The sequence below is a fragment of the Adiantum capillus-veneris genome, chromosome 27 (assembly GCF_014529385.1).
Source record: "Adiantum capillus-veneris isolate H3 chromosome 27, ASM1452938v2, whole genome shotgun sequence".
Lineage (NCBI taxonomy): Eukaryota > Viridiplantae > Streptophyta > Polypodiopsida > Polypodiales > Pteridaceae > Adiantum > Adiantum capillus-veneris.
In genome coordinates, this window is record NC_140957.1 from 88664635 (window position 1) to 88682854 (window position 18220).

An 18220-nucleotide genomic window follows, 5' to 3' on the forward strand; every position below is an offset into this window, starting at 1 on the left:
AGACAGTGGCTTTCTCGGTTGGTAGTGCTCCTATGCCAGATTGGATGCCAGGAGAGGGTTTCAGGTGGATTCCACTAGGGAATGCAGTTCGGTACTTGGGTTGTCAGGTTGGTTTGGACTTGTCTATCAAGAAAAATCTGTTACATTGGAGCTCAGCACGACTTTCTCTGGCTGGTAGAGTAGTAGTTGCCAATCAGGTGTTGTTGGCGACTATGTGGTACATCACTTCCTGCTGGATCTTCTCGAGTTCTTGTATCAGCCAGGTAGAAAGGCTGATCAGGAACTTCCTTTGGTCAGGACGTGAGACTCAGCTAGCCCGAGCCAAGGTGGCTTGGTCGGTCATCACGCTTCCTTGTTCTCAGGGAGGGCTTGGGATCATTGATCCAGCACAGCAGAGCAGAGCCCTTCTTGGGAAGTTCATAGTCAGAGGACTTCTTCCAGGTGAGGAGCCCTGGAAGAAGTTCTTGCTGCAGAGGCTTCGTGCCAGGGTGCCTCAATCAGGAGGCCCTTGGCAACCTTCGACCAGATGGATCTTTACAGAGATGCGCCGAGTTGGTTTGAGCAGGAGACTGGAGGACCGCTTCGCTGTGAGTTTGCTTCGATCTTGGGAGCTCTTACGGTGTGGCCTGGAGCAGAGACAACCGACGTGCACGGAGGAGCGCCTACCGCAGCCCCTCGTCTGGAACCCCATGGTTAGCACTCAGAGAGGCCACTTGGTTGGTAGTCGGCCTCATGTTTCCTGGGGTCCCATGGCAGTAGGTCCAACGCGCTCTCTAGGTGACTGGCTAGAGTTCACAGGTTTGTCAGAGGAGGTGCAGGGTTTCTAGCTACAGGGCATGAGAGGGGAGCAGAGCATGTGTCAGGACATCTCAGAGTCGGTTCCAGCTGAGTGGCTCACGCCTCTCGAGCCAGTAGCACCCCGGTGGATGGGAGCCTTCACACGATTGGAGGTTCTCATTTCAGCCAGGGCCTGCTCAGAGACTGTCCCAGCCCTATTCTTCGAGCTTCAGGGTGGGGGACGACTACAGCGAGTTGCAGTAGAGGCCCCGCAGGTAGCAGAGTATTGTTTCCAAAGGATCCGAGTTGTGGGTATCTGTGGAAGGACTTGCGTCATAGACCCTGACCCAACAACTCGAGACTGGACACTGGAGACTATGGGCTTGGGAGTGTTGTCCACTGGCACGAGTACAGTGGGATCCTGGTGAGTGGCTATGGAGGGAGCCCTTCTCTTTTGCAGACCACCCAGGAGTCCCCTTCTTTCAGTACACTATTCGGCTTGGACATCATATACTTGCAGCACAGAGAGAGGCCCGCCCCGCTGCAGCACGTCATTGGCAAGAGGAGGGCCTCATAGTCGAGTTCTTGGCAGCCTTTTGAGAGAGGCTGTGGGACTCCAGATAGCCGAGGCGCGTCACCTTGTTTCAGCGGCTGGTTGCACACAAAGCTACAGTAGTAGGGAGCTGGCTTGTGCATAGTGGTCTCTCGGCTGCATGTGCAGCATGTGACCAATTGGTGGAGAGTCAGCGTCACTGTCTTTGGGACTGTCCCTCGGCCCAACAGGTGTGGCTACAAGTTCTTCGGCTGATGCCTACTCTCTCCACGGCTAGACAGTACACTTGGGGGGCAGCGGCTTGGTCCACTCTCACGAGCCCGGCACTACAGTTTGAGCTATCTTCCACCAGCACGATGATAGTGATACAGGGGGGGCGACCTACACTCCAGCCTGCTACAGAGCTTACTTCACAGGAGTGGTGCAGTGAGAGAGAGGAGTGTTGGGAGCTCATCAGTGGCCTGACACTTTGGTTCATCTGGCGGGCCCGCTGTTTCCGCATTTTTGAGGCTCGCTCTGTGCCACCCGCAGAGACTGTTCGTGACTTTTGGCTAGAGCTGATCCACACTCTCAGAGGACAGCTTGAGGGACTACAGGGCAGCTCCGACCGCATGCGGGAGCGCCGTGAGGCTTTCCTTCGACTCTGGCGCCCTGGGCCTTTCTACACCATTGTCCAGGGTGTGCTCAGATGGCACTACCGTCCGCCTGTGTGGCTCTTCCCTCCTACCATCTCTTGATTTAGCCTCATTGTATATATGTTGTTCTTTCATTGGGAGAGTCTCCCCATCATGTTTGTTGTAGCCCTCTCTTGCAGAGGTGGTTGTAGCCCTATGGGCAGTTTTCAGTAACTAATCGAAGGATCTTTTTCTCGGGAAAAAAAAAATTTAAATTTGACACTTTTTCTGGTTATAGAGATGCTTCGAAGGCTTTGTCTTTTGTACAGCAGTTTGACATCGCTTTCGCGGGAGGACGTTACTCCGAGCACTCTAAGATTCGGAGAGCTGCCTCTTACTTTAAGGGGAATGCTCGAACTTGGTGGTCCACGCTTCTATTAAACAAGACTGCGCCAGTTAAATGGCTGAATTCAAGAGGCTTTTTATTTCTTCTTGGCTAACTTGAGAGTATGAATGTGATATACGAACTGCTTGGAACCATCTTCGGATGACCAAGAAGGATACAGTGGAGGCTTATTGCGAGAGATTCTGGAGCTCTTTTCTACCCGCCTCTTCATTTAAGAAGATCTCATTCAAGGAATAGATTGAGCGATTTACCTTGGGTCTTCCTACAGAGATCTGCGATCACTGCTTGGAACAAAAGTGAGCTTCCATTCAAGAGTTGATGAGTCATGCGAAACGGGGTTTTGCCATTCACTCTCGCAGTTTGACCTACCCCGCCGATGAGATCATGACACAATAAGCCGAACAGACTTCAACAAATGAAAGTAGAAAGAGGAAGAGCAACCCAGAAAAGAAGGATGCACGACCCAAGCTCGCTCCTCAGGAGATAGCTCGCTACATCATGGAAGGGAAGTGCTTTGGATTCGGGGAAACTGGACATATCTCCGCGAAGTGCCCTAAAAAGGCACAGAAAGAACAGAACGACAAGGACGACAAAAGCCTGAGAGTTCGAGAGCAGCTCAGGAACGTGGAAGAAAAGGCAAGATGAAAACAGGACTGGTTCCAGATGCGTGGGTACCCATCCCAGCACATTGGACGATAGTACAGAACTTTGTCGAGCTTGGGGCAAAGTGAAAGATCAAGAAGCGCTGATCTTCTTTGATGGAGGAGCCAAGGCCAACTTCATTTTAACGGAATTGGCGGCGCGGCTCGAGATCACTCCCCGATCGGATGGGACCACTTGCGGAGGCAATTCTAGCGGCACCCGACAGGGACGTAGCCATTACACCTGTCATTGGCAAACTTCGGTTGCATTGTCAGGGGTATTTGGGGCATGAGGACTTTTACATAATGCCTTTGGACGGTTGTGATGTCCTCTTGGGAATTCCCTGGTACCACAAGAACAACGTCGTGGTCGACTATCGGGCGATGAAAGCGACATTGACCACAGAGAAGGGCAGAACCATTGTACTCGATATAAAACTTAAGGGCAAGTCTGTCCCTATTGTATCGGCTTCGGCCATTTCTAAATTAATAAAATCTAGTATGTTTGTTTACTTGATCTTTTTGAAAGAGTTGAGTGATGAGGATAGGACAAATATGTCTGAACTTGATAAAGAACGCCAAGATTTTCTCCACTCTCATGCCGATTGCTTCTCAGAGGGCCTACCGGGCGAGTTACCACTCACTCGTCCTGAAGATCATACCATTGATCTGATACCTGAAAGCACACCACTGAACCGGCCACCTTAGCATGTGAGCCGAGCCCAGAACGAAGAGATTATGAACCAAGTGAAAGACCTCTTGGAAAAGGGTCTTGTTCAGCCTAGTACTTCACCATATTGCTCTCCAGTGTTGTTGGTTTTGAAGAAAGACAAATCTTGGAGAATGTGCATCGATTATAGAGCTCTCAACAAAATCACCATCAAGAACAGATTTCCGTTTCGTAGAATCGATGATCTACTCAATAGATTACAGGGATCCTCGTGTTTTAGCAGGATTGATTTGAAGAGTGGATATCATCTAATCCGAATCGCGCCTGGAGACGTCTAGAAGACAGCCTTTCGGACGACTTTTGGGTTATTTGAGTTTTTGGTGATGCCTTTTGGCTTAACCAATGCTCCTGCGACATTTAATCGGATGATGGACAGGATTTTTCGAGAGTACAAGCTACTTTCTTTGACGATATCATTGTTTTCTCCAAGGATGAGGCAGAACATAGAGATCATTTGCTTCAAGTCTTTCAAGCATTACGAGATCACAAGTTAGTGATTAATGCGAAGAAAAGTGAATTTTTCCTACCAAAGATACACTTTTTGGGACACATTGGGTCAGCAGCAGGAGTGCAAATGGATCCGGCCAAGATAGACACTATCCGTGATTGGCCCAATTTGAAGAATGTCCATGAACTTAGAAGCTTCTTGGGATTGTGTTCGTACTACAGGCGGTTCATTCGAAAGTTTGCAAAGGTAGCTTCCCCTTTACATATCTTGACACAGAAAGGAGTCCCTTTCTCGTGGGGACCCACAGAGGTGACTGCCTTTCAGACATTAAAAGAGAAATTGACTACGGGACCAGTTTTGACTTTGCCGAACTTGTAGAAGTCATTTCAAGTATATTATGATGCTTGTGGTCGTAGTCTGGGTGCGGTCTTAATGTAAGAAGGCCATGTCATTGCTTACGAGAGCCGATTGTTCTCAAGGCCGGAATTGACAGCACAGATTTATAAGAAAGAGCTTTTGGCGGTTATCCATGCTCTTACTCAATGGCGGCACTACCTACTCGGAGCGGATTTTATTGTCTTTACAGACCATCAGAGTTTACGCTACTTCTTGTCACAGAAGCAGCTATCGGAAGAGCAGACGCAATGGGCGAACATCTCGTCACAGTTTCACTTCCAGATTGTCCATGTTCAGGGACGAAAGGATTTGGTGGCAGATGCTTTGTCTCGGAAGCCATTGGTTCTAGCTATTTCCGCGATACACCATAGGAGCTTCGAGGATATGGTCGATCAGTATCCCACTGATACAGATTTTGCAAACGTTTTCACACGGATACGGGATGGGGAGACAGTAGCGGGATATTCCATTCGGGATGGCTACTTGATGAGGAAACCATGTTGTGCGTTACACAACCGTTGAGGGAAAAGGTTATGACCGAATGTAACAAACTGCTGACGTGTCAAAGCCTAAAGAATGGAGTCAACTTACAGATGTGGCCAAGGGACCCAAACCCTAATTTCTGCCAGAAACCCTAATTCTGAAAACCCTAATCCGAAAACCTGCAAACCCTAATTCTGGGAACCGTACCCTAAGACTTGCAAACCCTAACCCTAGCCCTAAGGGCAGCCCAAAAATTGCGTTGTCATGATGATTTACGCTGGCAGCTTTTTGGCTTTGCTTTTGGACCAGATGCTTTTAAGTTTGAAGGCTTTTTACTGTAAACTGCTTTTTAGGCCAAGGGCCTTTAAATATGAGGTTAGGGCTCATTCTCTGGCATGCTTCCTGGAGAAGGTGCAGAGTCTGGAGTACCAGCTTGTACTGTGTTGATGCAATATAAAGAAATACCGAAAGGGGCGCCAGGGTTAGGGGCCAATGTCCGTGTCGTCTCTCTCTCTTTCAGTTCAATTGTTATTGAAGTGCTAAAAGTCTGTTCATTCTGTTCTTTCTATTGGTACGAGTGGAGTATCCTGAAATGCTTGCCATGGAAACCCTAGCAGATTATAACTTGAAATTTCTCGACATCTCTCAGTAGATGTCTCTTCACGAGCAAATGACGTTGGAGGTTCGATGTGATTGCTATCTCTTGGGACTACCATCGCCGCCAAAGAAACACGGTCTGTTCAAGAGCTGATGGACCATGTTGTGCTCGGCTACGACCTCATGGAAGGAACCTAACCCTAATTTTTGGTGTAGGTTTCAAGATGGAAAGTCAGTTGACTTTTCGAGCTCGACTGATGTCGAGATTGCTTTTTAAGTTTGATTTCTCTTTGAACTTGTTTGGTGATCCTGTTTGGAATTTGTTTGAAATGGATGGTATCTGTTTTGAACGTGTTTTGGTGCCGATTTGAATTGTTTGATTCTGGTTTGATACTGGTTCAATGATTGGTGATTTTACTCCCGGGTGAAGAAGTGAGAAATATTGTTTTGGTATTGTTTGAACCTCGGAACGACGCAGGCCGATGCTTGGGGAGTGTTTCGTTGTATGTTTGAAAACCTCCGAACGACGCAGGCAGATGCCTGGGTAGCGTTCGGTTGTATGCTTGTAAAATAATTGTTGTTGTGACTCTCGGCCCGGACCTGGATGGTTATGCAGGAGGAGTATTAAGAAGTCTGAGCAGTGATTACTCCCAGCACCTCCGAACGACGCAGGGTGCGGTCTAGGGGGCGTTTGGTTGTAAAAGGCCTCTATATCTCCCGTCCCGGACCTTTTAGGTTATGCGGGAGGAGTGATGAGGGAGTCGTTGAACATCTCCTGGCCCGGACCTTGTTAGGTTATGCGGGAGGAGTGTTCATCGGCGGCTTTATGTTTCTATGTCTTGTAAGATGCATATGTAAGCATTTGTGTTGCATTGTGATGTGCCAACTACTGAATATTTCTAATTGGATGAGATTGCCTGGGTACAGTCTGGGTGTGATGGCTAGTTTTACTACGCCGGAATATCAAGAGTTCCGATCTGGACGAAAGGAGAAGCTAACTCCTTGATCAAAAGAGCAGAAAGGAGAAGCTAACTCCTTAATCAAAACAGCCGAAAGGAGAAGCTAACTCCTTTATCAAAAGAGCAGAAAGGAGAAGCTAACTCCTTAATAAAAAGACCAAATTGATTGTCCCTCTGAATGTCCCTCGGAATGACCCTCGGAAATTTTTGAGCTAACTTGAATTGTTTTGCAGATATGCTGTAATCGCGGACGATTACTCTCTTTCAAGAAGGGGAGATTTAACAAACTGCTGACATGTCAAAGCCTAAAGAATGGAGTCAACTTACAGATGTGGCCGAGGGGCCTAAACCCAAATTTCTACCAGAAACCCTAACTGCTGAAACCCTAGTTCTGGAAACCCTAACCCTAAAACCTGCAAACCCTAATTCTCGAAACCCTAACCCTAACCCTAAAGGCAGCAGGAAGATTTCCGAAAATTGCGCTGGCTGATGGCGTGGCAGTTGTACGGATTTCCGAGGTTTACACTTGCAACTTTTTGGCTTTGCTTTTGGACCAGATGCTTTTAAGTTTGAAGGCTTTTTACTATAAACTGCTTTTTAGGCCAAGGGCCTTTAAATATGAGATTAGGGCTCATTCTCTAGCATGCTTCCTGGAGAAGGTGCAGAGTCTGGAGTACCGGCTTGTACTGTGTTGATGCAATATAAAGAAATACCGAAAGGGGCGCCAGGGTTTGAGGCCAATACTCTTCGGGGTGGAATTCCGCCACTCCGTGTCGCGTGTCGTCTCTCTCTCTTTCAGTTAAAGTTGTTATTGAAGTGCTAAAAGTCTGTTCAGTCTGTTCTTTCTATTGGCACGTGGTGCCCGTCTTGTGACACCGAATGCCACTGTTTTCCTTTTACAGTTCAATGCGGCATTGCTACCACCATGAAAGAGGTAGAGAGATACTTCTTCTGGCCGAGACTCAAGAAGGATGTGGACGAGTTTGTGCGCAGGTGCTTGGTATGCCAGAAGGTCAAGTTTGACACGCATAAAGCACAGGGATTGTTACAGCCTTTGCCCATACCCACCCGCCCCTAGGAAAGTATTGCAATGGATTTCATTTTTTATCTTCCGAGAACACAGAGTGGTCACGATGGTATCTGGACTGTTATTAACAGATTTAGCAAAAAGGCTCATTTCATTCCAGTGAAGAAAACAGTCAAGCCGGAACACTTAGCGAGACTGTTTGTGGCCCAGATTTTCAGATTACATGGCATGCCTGAGACGATTGTCTCCGACAGGGACCCCAGATTCACAAGTTTGTTTTGGAAGGCAATTTGGGAGAACAATGATACGCGGTTGCAGTTCTCGTCATCTTTCCACCCGTAGACTGACGGGCAATCTGAGATTGCCAATTCAGTGGTTTTAGATTTATTGAAGTCTTATATCTCGGATCAGAAGACTCAATGGGAAAAGTATCTACCTTTGGTGGAATTTGCCTACAATAACACAATACACTCTTCGACGGGGAAGGCGCCATTTGAGATTGTTGAAGGTGCTGCAAAGGTTCCACCCTTCCTAAACACGAAAGATAAGATTTTTGAAGCGGATAATACATGCGCGACTCAGATACGGCTTTTGCCAAAGTCCGCGAGGCTTTGCAAAAATCTCAAGAACGACTGAAATAGACAACCGATCGCCATCGTCGCGATTTGAAATTGAAGAAGGATGATTGGGTGCTCTTACGTTTTAAGAAGGCACGTCTAAAAAAGAAGAAGGGAAAGAAAAGGCTTTTTCCAAAGCTTAGTATGTGATACTATGGACCTTTCCAGATCTCCGAAAAGATCAATGAGATCAATGATGTCTCCTTTCGACTGAAACTGTCTGACACTTGGAGGATTCATAATGCATTTCATGTGAGTCTCTTGAAACCTTTCAAAGGTGATGTGCCTGATGATGGGGAGCCCGATGAGCAACACGAAGTGGAGGAAAACGAGGAGATCCTTGTTCCTGAACAGAGTTTGGCACATAAGGACACAAAGAATAAGGGTAAAGTACGAAGGCGGTTCTTGGTTAAATTATCCTGCATTGGATGCGAAGTGGATAGAGGAGGAGGACCTAGCAAATACTCCTCAGATTGTGAACCTTTACCTTGAAGCTTTTGGTTTAGCATAGTCTATTCCAAATGGAACCCAGAATTCAACTTGACCAGAGATCTAGTGCAGTGGGATGCACAAGAGGGAGTTACTCCGCTCCTTTGTCAACAAAAGCCTTGATTTTTAGAATACTAGAGTCACCGATGTCTCTTTGAGCTTCAGGGATACTGAGAGCTGACAATATTCTGATGTATGGCTTTATGAAATGGAATTCCAGAATATGAAACTAATTTGTTCTTGACTTGTTTTTAAGTGCAGAAACTAATAGACGAAATGACTGCAACGAATAGACACGGTTGCAATAGGGGTTAATCAATCGGGCATCGATGACGTCATGAGTGGATCTAGATGCGATTGCTAGCTACATTGCCAATAAATCATGGTCTAAGATCCGAATGAATGTTTGAATGTGATTTGTCATGTGATGTCCTGTGATGTCTAGTGATGTCCTGTGATGTGACTGTCGATTGGTACACCTAGTACGTAGGTACTAACAGTCAGTGTCTGCTAAGGCAGTTTATGGCCTCTGTCTGTTTTGCAGGCGTAATCGAGGGTATTTACAATGCTTTCAAGAGGGGTGTATGTCACAAACTGGTGCCAGTACACACACACACACCCGCCCTACTGCTGTCCCGCTGAATTGTTGTGTACGACTCCCGCTGAAAATGTTGACTGTACGGACTAACACGTGGCTAGCAGTGTACGGAAGGCGAGCTGTTGCGTGGGCTATTTTTCTACACAAAGGGCTGGAAATTCTACGCAGCTTTTGGGCGATGCTTTTTGGCTACGCGATCTCAGATAGAGAGAGAAAGCTACGTAATGTTTTTAAGCCTTGCTTTAAACACCATAAGAGGCTTGTGAGAGGTAAAAAATTAAAAGTGCTTTAAGGGCACTTTTTTATGGACAGCTTTTTATGAGAAGCTTTTAGGGCTCTGCTTTTGGCATCCCTTGTACTCTTTAAATTCGTGGGCAGGGCCTCATAACTCAGATCATCTGGACGCAAAGTCCGAGTGTGAGCGCATGCCCGCACTCTTGTACTTTGAACTCAGATTAATACAAAAAGAAATATCGAAAGGGACGCCAGTCTTTGGGGCCAATATCTCTAGGCACAGAACTCCCTTGGGCCAGTGTCGAATAAATTGTGAATTGTGAACTGTTTTGAAGTGGTTATTTGGGTGCTGTCGCGGTAGATTCTTGACTTGGAGTGTCCAAGTCTGTTACACAAGCCCCATGTTTCCCCATCTGCGTCTAAAATATTGTTAATATATATGTTAAATAGACAGGGCAATCCCGGGCATCCTTGACGGACTCCCCGCTGCACCGGAATCGAATCCGATAGCTACTCCATGTGTCGGACTTTAACAGAGGTGAACCTGTAGAGCGCTTGGAAAAATCTAAGCGCTCGACCTTGCAGGCCAGCCGCAACGAGCTTCAAGAACAACGCCTCATGCGGTACTGTGTCATATGCCTTCTTGAAATCAATGTAGGCCGCATAAGTTGGTTTCCCATCCTTATGACGGAGTTTCACGATCTCCTTTAGACATGCAACTTGCCCTATGCATTCCTCATTAGTACGGAATCTTGCTTGGCCGTGGGATTGAAGAAGTTCCTCTTTTCAAGTATCTTAGTGATCCAGCTTATCACGACTGTGGCGAGGATTTTTATGGTGACCGAGATTAAAGCGATCCCGCGATAGTTATCAGTGTTGGTCAAATCACCCTTCTTGGGGATTGACACGATCACTACGTCGCTAGCGCCAGCCAGGATATTTCCAGTGTCATAAATACCCTCTCTCTCAACAAGAACCCCTCAAGCTCCCCATCAACCTTGGCGTTTTCCATCAACCACCAGCCTAGCGTTTTCCTCATCGCTAGCACTTCCTTGGCCTTGGCGTTTCAGCCATTGCTTGACTGCGGTAGCCTTTGCATCTAGCATTCCCTATCGCTAACAGAACCACCAGATCAGCAGCAGTCACCTAGCGTTTTCAGCCCTAAAGACCACAGCATTCCACCGTTTTTCATCCCAGCTTTGCAATGTTTTCATCGCCGTCAGAACGCTGCAATTTCAGCAGCGTTTTCAGCCACAGATCACAGTAGCCATCAGCGTTTTTGTCAAGAAGATTCAGCATCGAAAAAACGCAGCAAAACCTGCGTTTTCAGCCACCCAAAACCGCCCCCAGTTCAGCAGATTTTCAGCAGATAGAAGGTTGCAGATTTCAGCCCTTAGGTCATTGTCGCCATCCCCGTCGTCGACTCCGACACATTCCCAAGTTGCATCAGTTTCCATGCATCATCATTGTACCACTTTGTGCACTCAATAGTAGACCACTCTCGCCGACGAGAGTGGGGCCTTCGGAGGAGGGTTTTACAACGTCTCTGGTATCGTATCTCTCTTCTCTCTATCTCTCACTCTCATACACTTGCACGCACAATGTCCACTCACTTTGTTCGTGATCATAGCACTCTTCATTAAGAACGGAAGGCTCTCCCTTCCATAAGAACTAAAAGGAACCTTGAGCAAATATGGATCACTCATCTTGAGAGAGTACAACATTCATTCCGTTGCACCTTACATTGGTATCAGAGCCTTGGCAGTGTTCTGTATCACTCAAGGAAAGAACCACAAGAATCACAATAATTTTTTTTGCTTGTTGTGGTCGCACGAACCCAAGTTCGCTTGGGCGTGTCGATTTCTAATCGTGTTTTTGAAGAGTGACACGAATCCCAAGAAAGAAGGGCTTGTCCAGCCTCCCCTTGTGTCTCTTTTCACTCATTGAGAGCGGACCGTGCACTTAGCGGCCGGCCAATCGACGTGAGGTGGGAAAAAGCAACCTTGGTGTGAGCGCAAGGCCACCGAGGGTTGCGTCCGCAGAAAGGAGTAGAACTCGGGTAAAGAGAAGATCCTTCTCAAACACGGTTTGCAAGCGAAAGAAAACCTCAAGAACCCAAGTTCCTCGCGGACTTAAGAACCAAAGATCATAGTGCATGGTTGTTACCCGAAGCGAAATGGATACTTCGCATACAGGTGATGAGCATGAGAGAGGCGACGAAGAATTTTCCCCACCAGGAGATTTTTTCGACCCTCCCCCTTCGCCATCTACGCCACAAGTTGTACCAACTCCCATGGAGATGATGGTCAAGCCAATGTTGGACATGATCGCGGCACAACAAGAAGCGAATCGCATTGCGCTGGCACAACAAGAAATGACTGGCATTGCTTTGGAACGTGAACGCGAAGAATGAAATGAAAGAAATGCAATACAACAACAAGACGCGAATCGAGTTGCATTCGCACAACAAGAAGCAAATCGCCTTGCTTTCGAACACGAGCGCGATGTACGAAACAAACGAAAAGCAGAAAGGGAGGCCGAGCGAGAGGCTCATCGAGAGCTACGCACTCAAGAATTGCTTCGACAAGTGCTAGCCTCGAAATCCGAACCACCAAAAGATCGTGGGAGTTCCTCAAGTGGCGCAAGCCACGATGCAGATCCCGACCATCCAGTCACAGAGAAGTTGACTTTCAGTAAGTATGATGGTGAGATGGATGCTACGGTTATTCATTCTTGGTTGCATCAATTTAATGCTTATTTTGCGACAACTAAGAAGACAGGAAATAGCAAAGTTTTGACGGCAGCTATGTACCTTGCCGATGATGCCATCAATTGGTACCACGCATGGCAAAAGACACAGCTAGTCGCGCACCTAGAGGAAGCCGACGAATTCACGCCCCTTTCCTTCAATTGGACTGATTTCCAAGACAAGCTCAAGGCGCGGTTTATGCCACCTCAGTACCTCGCAAGATTGAAGGACGATTGGCGCGCTCTCAAGCAAAATGGTATGCCGGCTATGTCCTTTTCTAATCGTGTTTTGCAGCTAAGTACCCAATTACGCAAGTCGGATGATGAACGCACAGAGGCATTCTTTTTTGGGTTAGACGACTATATCAAGTTTGATGTAGAATTCTTCGATCCAATCGATCTCAACAAGGCGGTAGCGATTGCTCTCGCACAGGAGATGAAGCACAACAAGGGAAAGCCTAAGGAGAACAAGACTTCCACAAGTACCTCGCAGACTTCTCAGAACCCTCAGAACGGTAAGAACGGTAAAAATGGTAAGATTGGTAACTCTTCTAACCAATCTTCCAACAGTCTTGAATCGAATGAATCTAAAGAATCCACAGAATCCACTTCCTCTGTCAATGCAGTTAATGATAACACGAGTGTGCCCCAAGTTTCGCATGACCCTCCCATCGATGATTCTCTCATTAAATGTTATGGTCGTACGTCGAGGCAGCATTTTTTCATATTGTTTGACCCAGGTAGTATGCATGATGTGATCAGTCCCTCTCTTGTTGAGAGAGCCCGCCTCGAAGTTAGTCAGAGATCTCCTATCGAGGTCTCTGGGTTTCTTCCCGGTATAGACGCTCTCATCACGGAGGAGTGCCTTGATGTGTTGTTTGCAATTCAAAAAGCTACCTTCACTAGAAGATTTGTTGTCTCTCCTCTCTCAGGCTGTGATATGATTTTGGGCATTCGATGGTTTCGTGACGCTAACGCTCTCATTGATTGGGAGGCTAACACTTTCACTCTCAATGCCAAAAGTGATTCTCCCATTGTCATTCATGGAGAGAACATTGTTCATTCCCCCTCTCTCGTTGCTAATATGCAGGACAAGATTGAAAGGATTCAGGAGAAGGAGACTCTCTCAGTCCCTTTTCCTCCAAAGCATGACACACAGGATTTGTATGATTGTGAGCAGCATGATGATTTGATTGACAATGATAAGCATGATGATTTGGATGATAAAGACAAGCTTAATGCTTTGCATGATCAAGATGTGATTGCTCCAAGGTAGGATCCGTGCGTACGTACGGATCCGTACGGTACCGTACGTCCGTACAGTACGGTACGGTACCGTACGAATCCAAACTGTACCAAAAAAAAACAAAAACAAAAACGAATTTACCCTTCGCGTTTTCGGATTTAATTTCGCCTCTCTTTTGGGGGTTTGGCCGCCTGGTTATTGAGACAGAGTGAGTTTGGGCGCCTGTTTATTGCAAACTATTGACTACAAAGTACTACAGAGAGAGTTTGGGCGCCTGTTTATTGCAGACAGAGCTCTGCAAACTCACCTGCAGAGCAACCTTGTGCGCGGTAAAGGTAAGTGCTCGTCCTCGCGAGTCTCTCCCGTCTCCCTCGCTTTGTATTGTATTTGTTTTTGAATATTGAATGTCGAGAAAGTGGTCATGACTCGCCTTGGATTGTCTATTTATGACAACCTTGGATAGTAGAACAGTGAGCTAATATCCTAGAAGTGATACTTATGAATTTATTATCAAGTACGGACCGTATTGTAGGTTTTTGACGTTTTCGAAAAAAACCTTACGAACTTCTATATATTTTATACTTTGGGGTGTGAACCACCCCTTGGGCCATTTAAATGGCCCCTTTATAATGTGTACCCTAAAAACAATAACAAAAAAAAAGTGAGATAGCGTGCGAGCTGGGTTCAGCCGTACGAAAGAAACTTCTCTCTCTCTCTCTCTCTCTCTCTCTCTCTCTCTCTCTCTCTCTCTCTCTCTCACGTTCTTAGCAAAAATCTCCATCGATTGTTTGCAGCAAGTGCTTCATTCTCTTCATTCCCATCGGTGACTAGACCTATCACAAGGTTTGACCCAATGGTCTCTATGGCGGAGGCCCACTCTCCCGCAAGGACATCCGCTGATTTCCCTGTTTCCGTAGCGTCATGGAAGTGAGCAAAATACATCTCCCCTTTGGAGTAGGCAACAATGCCATGAATAGACCTCCTCCTAGTGTCGCTCCATCCATCCGCAATGAGGGTCGCCCATACTTCGTCCATTGCCTCTTCATGTTGAGGGTTGCCATCTCCACAATGGCCTTCTCTCTGTCGAGTAGAGTAGTGCGGAGTGCCTCGGAAGAAGGTGCCACATAGCGTGCCCCATACTCTCCAATCCTTGTGCACATTGTCTTGAAGTACTCTGACCTGCACAGTGCACACAAGAGGTATTAGGATCTACTATTTAGATGAGAATGAGAATCGAGATGATTGATCGTGAGAAAATGATAGTCTTACCGAGCGGTATTAGGATCTACTATTTAGATGAGAATGAGAATCGAGTTGATTGATCATGAGAAAATGATAGTCTTATCGAACCTTTATGAAGGGAATGTGATCATGATAGAAAAAACATGCAACACTTGCATTCACATCCTCCTTCCTTTTTGAATCCCAAGTGGTATGTAAGGTGCGTTGGTGAGGTTTGGGAGTGGAGACCGGAGTAGTATCAAGCATTGAAAATGGCAGTCGAAATGATGTGCCCCCGTCTCCGCTGTTGCCGCATTACTACCACCACCGACTGATGAAAAAGATGTAGAAGAAGAAAAAACCAAGTTGTTGGGATCGATTGCGGGATGCTTCGGCTTGGTAGCGTCTTTCTCTCCTTTGTTGGCTTTGATGGCGGCATCCTTGGCTTTGAATACCTTCAACAATTGCTCGTTGACCGCCTTGCATATTGCTACTTGTTGTCCCTCTAGCTTAAGGAGGTGAGCACGTACTTTAGTTGTGTCAAATTGCCGTTCGAAGCCTTCTTCTCAAAGTACAACTCCCGAGGATCCAACTCTCTCCGAAACTCTGCGTCCAAAGGCTCCCCAAAAGAATGGCCCCAAGGGCACTAATAAACTTACAAGGGATGCCCAAAAGCAAAGTCCAAAAGGATATGTCTAAAAGCATTCACACCCAAAAGCACTTGCATCCAAACACCCAACACCGAACCTGCTAAAATCCGCCAGCACAAAAAGAGAAAATCTGTACAGCCTATCACGTCGTCACTGTCGACGCAAAATGCGAAAACTAGCCCAGAGTTCAAGCTTTTAATATTTTTGGGTTTAGGTCCCACGGTCAATGCTCCATAAGTTGGGTGGTAGAGTTAGGTTTTCAATAAAAATCGTAACCCCTTTTGTTGAGGCCCCTCGGTCACACTTTCTAGATTCAGTTCCTCTTGTCCACCTGGCCATTTCTCTTCCAATTGGGCATGCCACGTCATCACTTTGTGACAACTATGGAGCTAGAGGCACTGCAAGACCAACGCATGCAAGGCTTCTTCGGATTTGGACTCACACCCAATAGATTACTCTCGGATGAGTTACTTCGGACCGCATATTACATGGTGTGCTATACGAGAGTGTTTACATTTGCAACGAGCAACAGTGTGCTCCAGTTGATTCAACGTGGATGGTGAGATAACCAAGTGGACATGGGTTACACTTTGGGATATAAGCATGTTAGATTTGCTACCAGATGTGTGAACCAGCGTCGACACTCGTATACGCCAGTTACAGTTACACAATATAGTTTCTGATAAAGGCCACAGGGAGGAATGCCTTGCCTTGACGTCTCGGGATAAACAAGATTTTTCTTCAGATTGTCACCTGGCAACTTCACGGACCACGACTATGCACTTTAACCAGGAGTGCCCAGTATCTCTTAGTCCCGATCAAAGGGAGTAGAGGCTGTTTTGTGGCTGTGCTCGACCTATGTGGGCTAGTTTTCTGATTTCCGAACCGTACCGCCATTGTTTTGTCCATCCTGTATTGCTTGCAGTACACCATCAAAGACAAGAGGTTTTGCACCTATTGCCACTGTTTTTAGCCATACCTGTCCATAAAACACGCAAGCTTTGATTTCATGAATTGAATCTGGGTGCAATGAAGAGCCTTTCCTAAGAGAAACACGGGTAGGAGGAAAAGTCTATGCATCATCTTCAGATCTTTCCAATCGAGCTGTGCACTCCCTCACAGGTAAAAGTATTAAATCAAATACTGGGTGCTTCATCTGCCAAAAGCGCCAGATTTTGAATGAAGGAGCGGAGCATACCTGCCCAAGCAGCCCCAGCAGAACCTAAAGAAGCTGCTAATGTAAGGACCACCTTGTGCCTTTCAAAGAGGTCCTGCCAACGATGTTACATGAGACCCAGAGAAAAACAGAAAGTAGAGTAGAGAAGAACGCGTACCTTCAGGGATACATAGGTTTCGGAGACTGCATTGACAGAGTGGGTGAGTCTGGAGGTCACCTTCTGGGCGATGGTGCGATGCATGCCCTTGAGAACGCAGGCGATCTTTTGCCTGCTCAAGACTCTGGATTTGCTCTGGTTCATTTAAATTTGGACAACGTTTTGTAGCCAATGTACTATGTAGTGAGTGGAGATGATTCATTAATTCAGGGAAGAATGCTAGTTCTGCGTGTGGAATTCATCAGCCTTTACAACTTAGTGCTTGTTTCCATTCTTCGGCTTGCACATTAGAGTGGTCACCTTCTGGGCGACAGTGCGATGCATGCCCTTGAAAACGTAGGCAATTGTTTGCCTGCTCAAGACTCTGGATTGCCCTTGGTTCAATTAAATTTGGACAACGTTTTGTAGCTAATATAGTGAGTGGAGATGATTCATTAGAATTCATCGAAGAATGCCACACGTGCCTCGAGGGGACATTTCCATAAAAAGGGTGTACAAATCATCGGTCTTTACAATTTAGTGCATGTTTCCATTCTTCGGCTTGCACATTAGACCCTACTTTGACCTGCTCAAGACTCTGGATTTGCCTTGGTTCATTTAAATTTAGAAAACGTTTTGTAGCTAATATAGTCAGTGGAGATGATTCATTAATTCAGTAGAATGCTACATGTGCCTTGAGGGGACATTTCACAAAAGGGGTGTACAATTCATCAGTCTTAGTCATCGATACGATTTAGTGCATGTTTCCATTCTTCGGCTTGCACATTAGACCCTAATTTGACCCTGTTATGAATACAAGCTTCGTGCTTTCACGCACATATTGGGCTACTACAAAGTTTCTCTCAAAAATTGGAATGTTACTTGCTTTCTAGATTTGCTTTAAGTAAATGTACCTGGTAGTTTGTGTGTATACCAAAATTGCTTCGTTCTAAAACCTCTCTCTCCTAGGACCAAGTCATTTGCATTTTTCGGCTCTAGATCGTAACCACCCCTGGCATTGAACTCTACTGCCCTTTGGTATACGACAAATTGCCCACATTGTCTTGTGGATTGTTAACCACCGGCGTTCACTTCTAGTAGTCATGGGCCGGGTTTGTCGGTCCAATAGGAGAAGAGTAAGAGTGATTGCTGATGAGAGACGCACTCTAACTGGAACATTCAAGGGTTAGTTGGCTAAGCATGGGCGCCCAAATGTGAATGGGCGAGCTCATATAAAAGTCACCTAAACCTAAAAACCACTCATTCTCTCATTTGTGCAATTGAAGAGTGCTCTTGCTCCATCTCCATCTTCTTCTTCATCTCCTTATGTGTCTGTGTGTATGCGTGAGAGAGAGAGAGAGTGTGTGTCTGATTGAGCATTACGATGGTACGGCGGCGGCAAGGCAGTTGAGCGTGGCATGGCGGTAGCTCCCTCTTCTCCGCGGCGAGGAATCCTCCACGAAGGCGAGCGTA

The 18220-nt window shown here is 46.5% G+C and overlaps 1 protein-coding gene across 2 annotated transcripts in view; it reads right to left on the reverse strand.

Moving 5' to 3' along the window:
* The window catches only part of LOC147422359 (triacylglycerol lipase-like protein), a 52109-nt gene extending 35124 nt beyond the window's left edge, over positions 1-16985 (reverse strand). Inside the window, exons 1-2 of one of the 2 annotated variants that reach the window (XM_086503348.1) lie at positions 16769-16951; positions 16633-16705 (exon numbers count right to left, since the gene is read on the reverse strand). In XM_086503348.1, the coding sequence (XP_086359474.1) occupies positions 16633-16705; positions 16769-16912 (217 nt within the window). In that variant the 5' untranslated portion in view covers positions 16913-16951. Of the gene's footprint in view, positions 1-16632; positions 16706-16768 lie in introns of both variants that reach the window. The other variant, XM_086503349.1, reaches the window with a different exon arrangement.
* Positions 16986-18220: the final 1235 nt, after the last annotated feature.